A 13,136-nucleotide genomic window follows, 5' to 3' on the forward strand; every position below is an offset into this window, starting at 1 on the left:
TTTTCAACTATAATATATATATAGCCTAATTGATGTTCGTCAAAAATATATGATGTAAGAGGAAGATAATAATGTAATTTTGAAAATTTTGAAAGTAAATTTAGTTAAGGATTGAAGTTGAAGAACATTATAATAAATATATCAAACAAAATGACGTATTATGGTGAGTTTGGGTACCTAAGCTTATATACCCTTAAGGGTATATTCACTTTTCCCATATATATATATATATATATATATATATATATATATATATATATATATATATATATATATATATATATATATATATATATATATGGGAAAAATGAATATACCCTTAAGGGTATATAAGCTTAGGTACCCAAATTCATTATAATACGTCATTTTGTTTAATATATTCACTATAATGTTCTTAAACTTCCACCCTTGACTTGATTTACTTTCAAATTTTTCGAAATTTCATTATTATCTTCCTCTTACATCACATCTTTTTGCCGAAAACCTACTAGGCTATACATATTATAGTTGAAAATGAAAATTATGTAAGAGGAATATAAATGTGAAATTGATAAAAATCTTGTAGTAAATCAAGTTAGAAGTTGAATTATAAAAACATTGGATAATTACAATGTATATATATGATACAAAGCGATGTAGTATAGTGAGTTTGGGTACCGAAACTTATATACCCTTAAGGGTATATATATATATATATATATATATATATATATATATATATATATATATATATATATATATATATATATATATATATATAATCTACCAAATAAAAACACAATCTATTTACTGTTTATAGTTACATATATTAATAAAGTTATATTTGAAGTTTGCCCAAAAGTTATAATGAAGTTGTTGGTTTTAGTGTTTATCACCAAGCAATTAAATTGGGGAGTTAATGCATATGTTGTTGGCATTCAATTGGGAAATTCCAAACCTCCTTTTACTTTTTTGGTGAAGTGTCTTCATCCTCTATTGAATTCATCTTTTATGCAAACGTCTGTGAATTTATCAATAATCAATTCTTTTTTGGTAGAAGTTCTTTTCAATGGAGAACATTTCCAAAAACAACCCATTACTTTTCTAAATTTGTTTATTAAACTTCCTATAAGGATCTTTCAATTGAATTCCCATATCCTATACAAAATTTTAATTAATTAATTATTTTAAAGCAAAAGAAGAAAGAGTGTGTGGGTTACATTGTACGGTCTCACCTTGTCCCCTCCCTCCAACTAAAATACTGTAATCTTTCTCTCTAAAAAGCTAGAAAGACACCACCCGTTTGGCTTTTTTCCCTTTGGTTTCTGTGCTGCCTTTGCATTTGTCCATGTCTTGCTCCCTTCTTCAAAATCAATCCCACCCAATTCTCAAAATCCGATAATGGGGTGGCAATCATTCTCCCAAATCTTGATAAATTTCTCCCCTTTTCTTTCATCATCATCCTGTTGGATACCATAAAGAAAACCATCTCATTTATTTGTGTTCTTGCATGATTTTGCTTCGTCGTTTCTCCCCTTATCTTAAATTCTCTGATTAACCACTTGTTTTTGAGAAATTTCTGAAAAATTGAACTTGGGTTTTGCGATGGAAATTGATCTGAACCATGCAGTGAACGGAATTGAAGCTGGGGAACAAGTTTATAGCGTTGATTCGAGTGGAAATGGAGGGGATTCGTCTTTATCAGCTTCCTCAAACTCCTCGAATTCGTCCTTAAAATCATCAAATCCGAATTTTGAATCTTCGGTTTACATGGAGCTTTGGCATGCTTGTGCTGGGCCTCTTACAACTCTCCCAAACAAAGGAAATGTGGTTGTTTATTTCCCACAAGGTCACTTGGAACAAATTGCCTCTCATTCATCTATTCAATTCTCATCCACTGAAGTTCCCTCTTTCGGCCTTCAACCTCAAATCTTTTGCAAAGTTGTTGATGTTCAATTGCTTGTAAGTTTCCCGATTTCCCCTTTTTCTTTATCCAATTCCCTCAATTTTGATTTTTGACTCATTTGGTTTTGATGTTTCACCCAATTCTAAAAACAGGCCAACAAGGAGAATGATGAAATCTATACAAAACTTACTCTTCTCCCACTTCCAGAGGTATAATTAATTCCATAAGTTTACCTTTAATCTTTCATTACCTTGTTGCTTCCTTTTTGGGTAATTGAGGTGTACTCGTTATCTTAAGTGAATTCTTTCAAAATTGAGCTAAATTTTCTATATTTGTTCATCATGATTTGTAGTTAACCGATAAAAATTTGCAAGAAGGGGAAGAAGAAGGTGGTGGTGGGACACTTGCGAAATCAACCCCTCAAATGTTCTGCAAAACACTAACAGCATCTGATACATCCACCCATGGCGGATTCTCTGTACCCAGAAGAGCCGCTGAAGATTGTTTTCCACCTCTGGTGTGATTTTTTTTGTGGGTTTTTCATAATTAGATCAATTTTATATCTAATTAACCTTTATATAACTAAATTGCGTAAATTACTTCAATTTCAGGATTATAAACAGCAAAGGCCAAGCCAAGAACTAGTGGCGAAAGATCTCCATGGAGTTGAGTGGAAGTTTAGACACATTTATAGAGGTGTGCGATTAAATTTCGATCGATTTATTTGAAAAGTTCCATACTTTTTATCGATTTTAACACATTGAATTTTAAATTTGGGAATTGGGTTTTGTGTTTTTAGGTCAACCGAGGCGACATTTGCTTACAACAGGGTGGAGCATTTTTGTAAGCCAGAAGAATCTCGTTTCTGGGGATGCAGTTCTCTTTCTAAGGTATCGTTACACCATTCAATGAGAATTTTATGCATCTTTTCGGGTTTAATAAGATAAATTTAGAGGTTTAAAAAAGAAGTATAAAAGTAGAAAAGTGCAAATTTGGGGAGACACCACGAAAAAACAAGATTCCAATTTGGAAAACCAAAATCTTTTGTCGGTGGATTGTTTTGTTGAAATTTAGATAAGAAAAAAAAGGTTTTTTTATTTTATTTTTTATTATATTTGGAAAGCATAAAAATGTATTAAGTTGGTATTGTGTATGGATACAAGAACTTGGAGATTATTCTTTTGGTCTCCAGAAAGAATTTTATCTTTTTCTTTTGCTTTTCGTTTGAATATTTTAATATCTTTAGCCATTAAAACAAATAATCACATTGTAAATTGAACAAAAATGCTAAATGGGAAACTTTATAACTTCTTTAGCTTACATGAATCCATTTTATATAATCATTTTAGGGGTGAAGGAGGTGAATTAAGGTTGGGAACACGAAGAGCCACTAGACCAAGAAATGTCCTTCCAGATACAATTATGCCCAACTCAAATTCCTTCATGGACATTCTTGCCCCTGTAGCTAATGCTGTATCTACCAACACCACCTTTGATGTTTTCTATAGTCCAAGGTGAAATATTAGATTGATAAACATTTTTGTAAAGATTATATCTTTTTGATGATTTGCTACTCTAAACTTTTAATTCCCATGTAGGTCTAATCGAGCCGATTTTGTTGTTCCATATGTGAAGTACATGAACTGCATTAACAATATGATAACAAATGGAACAAGGTTCAAAATGAGATTCAGTATGGATGAATCTCCTGAAAGAAGGTATCTTAGATACAAAGATTGTAACATCTCCGGACGTACGTACCAAAATATTGTCCGCTTTGGGAAACTCAACACCAGAAAACAAGGACTTCCCAAGGAGTCATCCATTCTGGTACTACTCTCGCCTGGGCACGTTTAACTGTGAAGTTCTTATGGGATCTACTGTGCTCATTGCCTTAAAACGCGTCTTGGAAGGAGAGTTATCCACAACCTTATAAGAAATGCTTAATTCTCCTTACAGTTGATGTGAGACTAGTTTTGTACTCCCATCCCACCCCCTTAGGGGGTGGGATGGGAGTACAAAACCAGTCTGACTCCCACTTCGACTGTAAAGGGGAATAAAATGTTTCTTATAAGATTGTGAATAACTCTCTTTCCAAGACGCGTTTTAAGGCATTGAGCACAGCAGATCCCATCAGAACTCCACAGTTAAGCCTGCTTAGGCGAGAGCAGTACCAGGATGGGTGACTGCCTGAGAAGTCCTAGTGTCGAGTTTCCCGAAGCAGACAATATTTTGGTATGTGTGTTTGGGGATGTTACAAAAATGACACGTTTATTTGTTCGTTGTTCCTCAAACAAGAATCTTTGATCATTTTCTTGCAGGTTTAGAGGCACTGTGACCGGTGTAAGTGACATGGATCCTTACAAATGGTCTAAATCAAAATGGAGATGCCTAATGGTACTTCACATTTCAACTTCATATAAAGACACTAGTTTTATTATTTTATACATTCGTTCTTTAAATTTCAAATCCATTTGAATAGGTGAGGTGGGATGAAGATGTTGGTAACAATAATCAAGAACGAATCTCTCCATGGGAGATTGATCTTTCGGGTGCATCTGTCCCACTTTTAAGCATTCACCCTTCTCTAAGATTCAAAAAACTTCGGGCAAATCTTCATTCATCTCCATCTGAACACCCCGTGAATGGTATCCAACTTTCTTGATTATAAATTTCAAAAAAGTTAAAATCTTGAAACTTTTCTTGATAAACTTGTTTCTTTTATGCAGCATGGGGTGGATGTTTAGACTTTGAGGAGTCAACAAGATCCTCTAAGGTCTTGCAAGGTCAAGAAAATATAGGTGGCACAATAAACAACTCGTTGAACTTCGGTGTACAACCCTCAATGCATGGAGTACACGTACAAGTACAACCCTCGATGCATACGGGTTTTACTCCAAATCAAATGTTATTAACAGGAAGAAGTACAAACATTGTGAGTGAACTTATGAGGAATCATCATCATCATTCAGGCTTTTTGGGATCTGAAAATAGATTCCCAAAGGTCTTGCAAGGTCAAGAAATTTGCTCAATGAGATCTTTAACTGGAAAAACAAACGGTTCTTGGGGCCCACCAAGAACCAATATACCAAATAACCCCGGGTTCTATCCGCTTGGTTCTGAAGGTGGTAGGAACTTTTGTTTTCCAAATTTGCCCCCGGTGTTGCCTATGACTGGGTTCCCTATCAATCGTGAGGGTTTTGGAAATGGGGTTATGAGGGATGATGTCAGCGGGTTGAAATTACAACTTCAAGTTCCAAAAACCGTTGAACCGAATTCGGGAAGTGAGAAAGATGATGGTGGTTCTGATAGTAATGGGAGTAGTTGTAAACTATTTGGTTTTCATTTGAATGGAGTGAATACAACACCAGATGCTCAAAGTTTAAGCAAGAGAAGTTGCATTAAGGTAAGGTTTGTTTGGTATGATAGAATGGAATTAGAAAGGAATGGAATGAGTAAGGTAATGGAATGGAATGGAATATTAAATTCCATTATCATGTTGGTTGGCTTGAAGGATTGAAGTAATCCATTTAAACACGTTTCTTATGTATAGTTAAAATATAATTTTAAATTAAATTGATGACATGGCATGTTGACGTGTCAAATTTGAAAAAAAGTGTCGCAAAAAACACTAAGTTTTCACTTTTTTCAATTTTGACACTATTTTCTAAAATAAACTTTAATCAAATAACATATATTGAGAAATAAATTTCATAAAAAATACTTCATGTCGTTTGAAATGTATATTATACGTATTTTATGTAGTAAAAAAATTATTTATAACTTCAAAAAGTTGTTTACAAAAATTTAATTAAATACCATGAAATCTTAGGATAGAGCTATAATCAAAATCTACTAGTTATTTATAGAGAAAAAAAAAATAATTCAATTGAAGTTTTGTAATTTTTTTAATATTATTATAACTCAAGATTGTATCAACTTTTAATCATGGAAAGAAAATGAGAACCGGAGAAGGAATCAAATTCCATTAGGAATGCTCCATTCCATTCCTTTGTTCCAAGCAAAGAACATTTTTTCATTTTGTCATACTGTTCCATTCCATTCCTTTTACGATTACTGCATACCAAACACTACCTTTATCCATCAAACTTTACCTTTTTATGCACAAATTAAACCTTCAAGTTTGAATTATTTTTTTTCATGTCAAAGGTTCATAAGCAAGGAAACAAAGTTGGAAGGGCCATTCATCTTTCAAAAATGTCAAGTTATGAAGAACTATTTAGGGAGCTAGAGGCACTATTTCAAATGGAAGGTTTGTTAAAAACTCGTGATGGTGGATGGCGATTGCTATATACCGATGAAGAGAATGACATGATGGTTGTAGGAGATGATCCATGGGAGTAAGTCTAAATCCTATCAAGAATCACTACATAAGAATCTTGAATTATAAAAAACAATCGATTTAATTTTAACAATATGAATGTTTTATGTAGGGAATTTGCACGAATGGCTACAAAGATTCATATATATACGAATGAAGAAGTTGAAAAACTAATGAGTGGTGGTGTGATTAGTGATGACACCAGTTGCTTGGAGGAAGCACCGGCCATGGTGGTGGATACCGCTAAGTCCTCACCGGAGTAATCTTCCGGTGGTGGTGGTTTAGAGTATATGTTTATGTTGTTATTTTGTGCTAATGCAACAAATATGGAAGCATGGAGTTTTTTTTTTTTTTTTTTTTTTGGTAGTTTGCAGACTTTAAGTGCAGAAACGGGTAGACTGACTTGATGTACCTTTATATCAAGTACAAACCTGTAAGAATTATATGCTAAATTTTCAAGGGTGATTCTAAATTTACCCTATATAACCCTTTTATATATTTAGTTTTGTTTTATTAGTAATATGTTATATATTTATTATTTAGGTTATATTAGATATAGATATAGTGTGTATATATAAATTTCCAATAGAATAAACACCAAATCTAGTTTACTAATTTCAAGCACAAATAATAAATCAAATCTTAAAAACGTCTAAGAACGTTTACAATAAAAGCTTTTTAAGAACTTTTCAAACTTTCTTTTTTTGAAATTCCAAAAAACTATTGAATGAGGTTTTTCAAAATAAAGTTTTTCAAAAAGTTTGTGAATTTATAAACTCATGCCATGAGTTTTTTTTTTCAATAATTAGTGTGTCTCACAAATTAGCAAATTGAACAAGTTTTCATGGTGATTTAATGAGGTTTTCCACTTTCAGTGTTTTCGCGCATCTTCTTTTCGTAATACTCATCCCTATTTCACATTGTTCCTACGAATGAATGGTTACTAGTGGAAATCGTGTAATTTTCTGCTAATTCTTGTAAAATGATTAGAAATATGTTTATATTTGTATTTTTCTCATAAGAAAAATCGTTTAAGAAAGACTATTTCTCATTAAAGTTTCTAATTCAAAGATTGAAATATTATGTGATTTTCTTATAGTCGATTTGTATTTCTTTTCATGAAAATTGTTAATCGTTTTTAGGTTTAAATAGAGGAATTTGGTATTTGTGTATTAGAATGTAGAATTATTAAAATAAAATAAAATGTTTTCTATATATTTAAAAGAGGATGAATCGATCAAAAGAGATAAATGAGGCATTATATGTTTTATTTATTAAAATTTATTTATATATTTAAAGAAATAGCTAAACCCCAAACCTTAAAAGGCAATTTCATACAATTGCTTCTTATTTAACAAAATATATATGTTACGGTTTTCTTTAACGAAGATATTTAATGTAGGATTAATAAAATTTGTATTACATCATGGAAATCCACGTTGCAATTTTGATAAGAATTAAATGGATGCTAACTAGGATTCAATAGGTCCACATGGAGGTATAAAAGATGAAGAACATGGATGCTTTCTTTGAAATGTGTGTATGTATTTCGTTCATGTCGAACCCCTATACTTTTCATTTAGTCAAGAACTAACCCTTTTTATTTTGGGTTTTTGGCCTTTAATCTTTCTCCAATGCTCTCATGGTTTGTCATGTCAGCAAATAAGACCCAGTCAATAGCAATATGGTAGCCATATGGCATAGTACGTGGCATGATAATCTCCTAAGTGAGTTGATATTTTGAAATACATTTTTTTTCCTATGTGAAATCTGAAATTAAGAATCCGGAATTTGATTCTGAAATATACTTTTTTACTTTTAGTGTGTCCTAAAGTTAGGGACATGGTCATTTTTATAAACATCTCTTTAATAAAATTAAATAGATTATTGAATTTTTTTTTTTTTAAAATATTGATATGACAATAAAAATGATAAACATGACCTTTCACGTGCGGGTAAATCGAAGAACATTAACATATTATATATATATATATATATATATATATATATATATATATATATATATATATATATATATATATATATATATATATATATATATATATATATATATATATATAAGTGTATGAATCTTTATGACATTATACACCTAAAAGTCTAAAAACATAATCAAGTTGTACTCGTAAGTCAAAGAAAACACCAACAAAACATGTGTGATGATGATACATAAAGCATGTTCTTTCGACACATATTTTAATATTGGTGGAAGTTTTGACTAACAATAAGTTATAAGAAAGTATGGTATTTCATTCTCAAAAAAAAAGATATGCTTTGCAATTTGAATATCTTTTAGGAGGAAGAACATGTAACATGCTACTCCATGAAGCCAAAATGTTCTAGATAGATATCCACTTACATATCCCTTTTTACTTCTAAATCTAAACCATACAAATATCATAGAAATTACATCGTCCATGATTTTCGTAGGAAAAAAGTGAACTCGATTGAACATTTTGTTATTTTTCGATTTTCATAAGAGCAATTAAATATTCTCTTACTTTTGTTTCAATAATTTTTCCTACCCAATTAAATGATTACATGTATCATTTTAGTATATACTTAAATATCATTAAATAAGCATTAAATATGACATATGTTTGAAATGAAAATTTTTAAAAGAAAAAGAAAGAGATGTTTAATTTCTCTTTCCACAAATGTCATTTTCTAAGTTAAAAAAATGGATAATGAGTAAGATATTTTTTGAAATGTACACATTTAGTGCTTATTCTTTTTTCTTTATAAAATAAACTCTACTTTAATAATATGTACACATTAGATCCTTTTCACCGGATTCTATAGGTTTTGCTGACGTGGAGGGTTTATTTTACAAAAAAAAAAAAAAATAAGGACTAAATGTGTAGATTTCAAAAAGTATCTTACCCTATCAAGTCATTTTCCCTTTCTTTTATTTTGTTGAAATGAAATACCCAGGTCGTATCCATATATCCACAACGAGATTTTTCCAAATTTTATTCATCATGAAAAAGAGGGAGAACCCCGATCTCCGGCGACTCCTTTATGTGTTCCTACATATCACTGGTAGCAAGGAGGAATGATGGTAAAAACAGTAAGGTCGAAGGGGGAGGCAGGAGGAAGTAGAGACGGTAGTTGGCGGCGAGGAGCTGCTTTAGTAGCCCCCTCGTCGATTCTTTCTTCTTTTTCTGGCAACATATCTCAAAGATGGAGGCAAAGAGAGATAGATCGGAGAAACACAACAGGTAAATGGTGTTTGGCTGTTGTTGTTCGACCGGAAGGAAGAGAGACGAGAAAGAGAAGGGTTGCCACCCTTTTCTTGTTGCTGGAGGATCACCCACCTCCGGTGACTAAGTTAATTAATTGCTATTTAGTGGTACTTGTGCTTCCACATCAGCAAAACCTGTAGAATTCGGTGAAAATAATCTAATGTGTACATATTAATAAAGTATAAGGGTTTATTTTACAAAAAAAAAAATAAGGACTAAATGTGTACATTTCAAAAAGTATTTTGTCTTATCAAGTCATTTTTCCTAAAAGAAAATTTGTATATGACCGGTATACCGGTATAGCCAGTCACAATGATTGCATTGTTATAAAAAATAAAATATAAGGATTTATTTTACAAGAAAAAAAAGAATAATGATTAAATATATACATTTCTAAAAATATGCCTATCAAGTTATTTAAAAAAAAATAGCCAGTGACGTGGCCCTCTACAAAACTGCGCCAATACATTATACACCTAAAGAGCTTGCGTTATAACTTATAATGCTGCAGTTATCCCTCAATTTGGCTTAATTTTACGATGTAAGAACCCTAATTTATATATGAATTGTGATGATTATCTCCTACATGCGATTTCTCCATTTTACTCATAAACCCCACCCAAATCTCTTACTCACTTTCTCTTTCCAGACTCGATCTCTACTGCCTCTAAAAGAAGAACCAACCAACTGGAACACTACTCACTCGTTCGTCCTCTCGAACCCATTGTTGTCTCTATTAGAAAAATGCAAATCAATGACCCAAATGAAGCAAATCCAGACGCAAATGATCATAACGGGATTAATCTCAGATGGGTTAGCTGCAAGTCGATTAATTGCCTTTTGTGCCATCTCAGAATCAAGAAATCTTGATTATTGTACGAGAATATTGAACAATTTACAAAACGTAAACGTGTTTTCATTGAACGTAACGATTCAGGGTTACTATGAGAGCGAAAAACCGGAAGAAAGTCTTTTGTTATATAAGGAGATGTTGACAAAAAGCAAAGGATCGCGACCAGATAATTACACATATCCCTTGTTGCTTAAATGTTGTGCCAAATTGTCTTCAATTCAGATGGGTTTGGGGGTTATTGGGCATGTTATTCATCTGGGCTTTGATTCTGATATTTATGTGAACAATTCCGTTATTCATTTCTTGGTGTCATGTGGGGAATTAGATAATGCACAGAAGGTGTTTGATGAAAGTTTTCTTAGAGATTTGGTGTCTTGGAATTCAATCATTAACGGGTATGTTAAGAGTGGGAAGCCATGGGAGGCCTTGAGATTGTTTCATCAGATGAAGAAAGAGGGGATTAAGCCAGATGAGGTTACAATGATAGGGGTGATATCTTCTTGTGCTCAACTCGAAAACTTGAATCTTGGGAAAGAATTTCATCAATATATAGAACAAAATCAAATAAAGATGACAATTCCACTTGTCAATACCTTAATGGACATGTACGTGAAATGTGGAAATATAGAAGCTGCAGAAAGTTTATTCAATAAAATGGCTAACAAAACCATTGTGTCATGGACCACCATGATTGTTGGTTATGGAAAATACAGCCATGTAGAAGCTGCCAAGAAACTGTTCGATGAAATGCCTGAAAGAGGTGTTGTTCAATGGAATGCCATGATTGGTGTTTACATTCAATCCAAACGTTACAAAGATGCATTAGCAACATTCCAAGAATTTCAAGCCACAATGATTAAACCCGATTGGGTGACTATAGTTCATTGCTTATCCGCATGCACACAACTTGGAGCACTTGATCTTGGAATTTGGCTCCATCATTACATCACAAAACACCATCTTCCTATAAACATAGCCTTAGGCACTGCACTAGTCGATATGTATGCTAAATGTGGCAACATAGCAAAAGCACTCCAAGTGTTCGATGAAATGCCTAACCGAAATTCCCAAACATGGACAACCATAATCGTTGGTCTAGCTTACCATGGCAATGCTCATGATGCGGTTTCATGTTTTTGGGACATGATCAATGTTGGCATTACACCAGACGATGTGACATTTGTAGGTGTCCTTTCTGCTTGTTGCCATGGTGGTTTGGTGAATGAGGGTCGCAAGATTTTCACACAAATGAGATCAAAATTCAATGTTTCTCCCAAATGTAAACACTATTCTTGTATGGTGGACATTTTGGGTAGGGCTGGTTTGCTTGAAGAAGCCGAAGAGGTGATCAAGAGTATGCCAATTGTTGCGGATGATGGTGTTTGGGGAGCATTGTTTTTTGCTTGTAGAGTTCATGGGAATGTTGAGATGGGTGAAAGAGCGGGTTTTAAACTACTTGAATTGGATCCTAGTGATAGTGGGAATTATGTGTTGTTAGCTAATATGTATAGGGAAGCAAAGATGTTTGAGAAAGCTATGGAGGTGAGGAAGTTGATGAGGGAAAGAGGTGTAGAGAAGACTCCTGGTTGTAGCTCAATTGAGGTTAATGGAAATGTTCATGAGTTCATTGTTAGAGACAAATCACACCCTTATTATCAAGAAATAGTTGAATGTTTGGTTCATTTAGCAAAGCAATTCTAAGGGTTTTGGGATGTGGGTTTGAAGTTGTTCAAATGATTTTTGGTAATTTGTGTGTATTTTTATGGTCTTTTCAAATTTAGAATTTGAGCATAATTGTAACACTAAAAAATTGTTATGTATAGAATTAGAGCATAATTATTTAGTTTTTGAAAAATGACTACTTTCTTCTGCAATTTCAGTCTGAAATCTGAAGTATTATTTTCAAATGTTTTCGTCTGTCCGAATTTATCGTTCAGATTTTGTGGTTATTTTGCTAAAACAAAATTTTTTTTTTTGTTGTTTCCTTTAAATACACATTATATTATGGTTACTTTACTGATTTTATATTTTTAATAAAGAATATCAAAGCTAAAAGAAGGTGAATGGCGATTCAATCCCAAGAATTTGGAAGAAATGTTGAAAGCTAAGAGTTTGACTTGTGATAGTTTCATGTCCCTTATGCATTGACCCTACATCCACTCATGATGTTAATCTAGACAGAGACAATTTTATAGTTGTTTTTATGTTAAGATTTATTTCCGGTTTTATAAAATATAAAATATATATAAATAATACCATCTTATTCTAGAAATTACACGTAGTTTAAAATAAATCAAATGTAGTTTAAAATAATGAGAATGTAGCTCAAAATAATAGTCTAATAACTATTATTTCATAGTTGATTAATGACAACAAACATTGTTATTTTTAATAATATATATTTGCAGATATTTTAACTAAATAATTCTATTACCATATGCAAAAATTCAAATGTCAAAAATAAGCCATCGGACTTTTACTTGTTATGACAAGTGCCAATTTCAATTTGCAAGGACTCCAAAAACAATACAAGGGATTGTTTGTGTTATTCTATAATGAATAAACCATGTTAACAAGACTAAATAACCATTTTATTATTGTATTTAAAAAAAAAAAAAAAATCAAGATATTTATGAATAACGTGATAAGAGTTGGGAGTAAATAAGAAGAAATGCAAATAAGTAGATGTTACTTTCTTAATACATTAAGCCATGATACCCGATTTAAAAAAGAAGCAACCATATATAATTAATTATCCAAATTAACTGCTTAACCATTAAGTCCATTCAGTCA

At 32.1% G+C, this 13,136-nt stretch overlaps 2 protein-coding genes across 2 annotated transcripts; both read left to right on the forward strand.

The window, feature by feature from the left end:
* The first annotated feature begins 1,213 nt into the window (after positions 1 to 1,213).
* LOC145000282 (auxin response factor 4-like) lies at positions 1,214 to 6,725 on the forward strand. The gene is made up of 12 exons (XM_078959483.1): positions 1,214 to 1,941; positions 2,038 to 2,094; positions 2,238 to 2,402; positions 2,497 to 2,581; positions 2,685 to 2,775; positions 3,235 to 3,399; positions 3,484 to 3,603; positions 4,207 to 4,282; positions 4,368 to 4,533; positions 4,615 to 5,291; positions 6,056 to 6,246; positions 6,340 to 6,725. Exons 1-12 carry the CDS (start codon positions 1,585 to 1,587, stop codon positions 6,488 to 6,490), a joined length of 2,301 nt encoding a protein of 766 aa, XP_078815609.1. The 5' UTR covers positions 1,214 to 1,584; the 3' UTR covers positions 6,491 to 6,725.
* A 3,265-nt stretch (positions 6,726 to 9,990) lies between these two features.
* On the forward strand, positions 9,991 to 12,217 carry SLO1 (SLOW GROWTH 1). Its single transcript, XM_078961438.1, has one exon. The coding sequence runs from the start codon at positions 10,062 to 10,064 to the stop codon at positions 12,042 to 12,044; it is 1,983 nt and encodes a 660-aa protein (XP_078817564.1). The 5' UTR covers positions 9,991 to 10,061; the 3' UTR covers positions 12,045 to 12,217.
* The last annotated feature ends 919 nt before the right edge of the window (positions 12,218 to 13,136 follow it).

This window comes from Lactuca saligna, chromosome 6 (genome assembly GCF_052625555.1).
Source record: "Lactuca saligna cultivar CGN05327 chromosome 6, ASM5262555v1, whole genome shotgun sequence".
Classification (NCBI taxonomy): domain Eukaryota; kingdom Viridiplantae; phylum Streptophyta; class Magnoliopsida; order Asterales; family Asteraceae; genus Lactuca; species Lactuca saligna.

Bases quoted from the DNA above. Each gene is read 5' to 3' on its own strand.
- SLO1 (XM_078961438.1), top strand. From the start codon at position 10,062: ATGATTATCTCCTACATGCGATTTCTCCATTTTACTCATAAACCCCAC.
- LOC145000282 (XM_078959483.1), top strand. From the start codon at position 1,585: ATGGAAATTGATCTGAACCATGCAGTGAACGGAATTGAAGCTGGGGAA. The intron at 2,776-3,234 runs GTATCGTTACAC...TAATCATTTTAG, and splicing joins GATGCAGTTCTCTTTCTAAG to GGGTGAAGGAGGTGAATTAA. The intron at 5,292-6,055 runs GTAAGGTTTGTT...TTCATGTCAAAG, and splicing joins GCAAGAGAAGTTGCATTAAG to GTTCATAAGCAAGGAAACAA.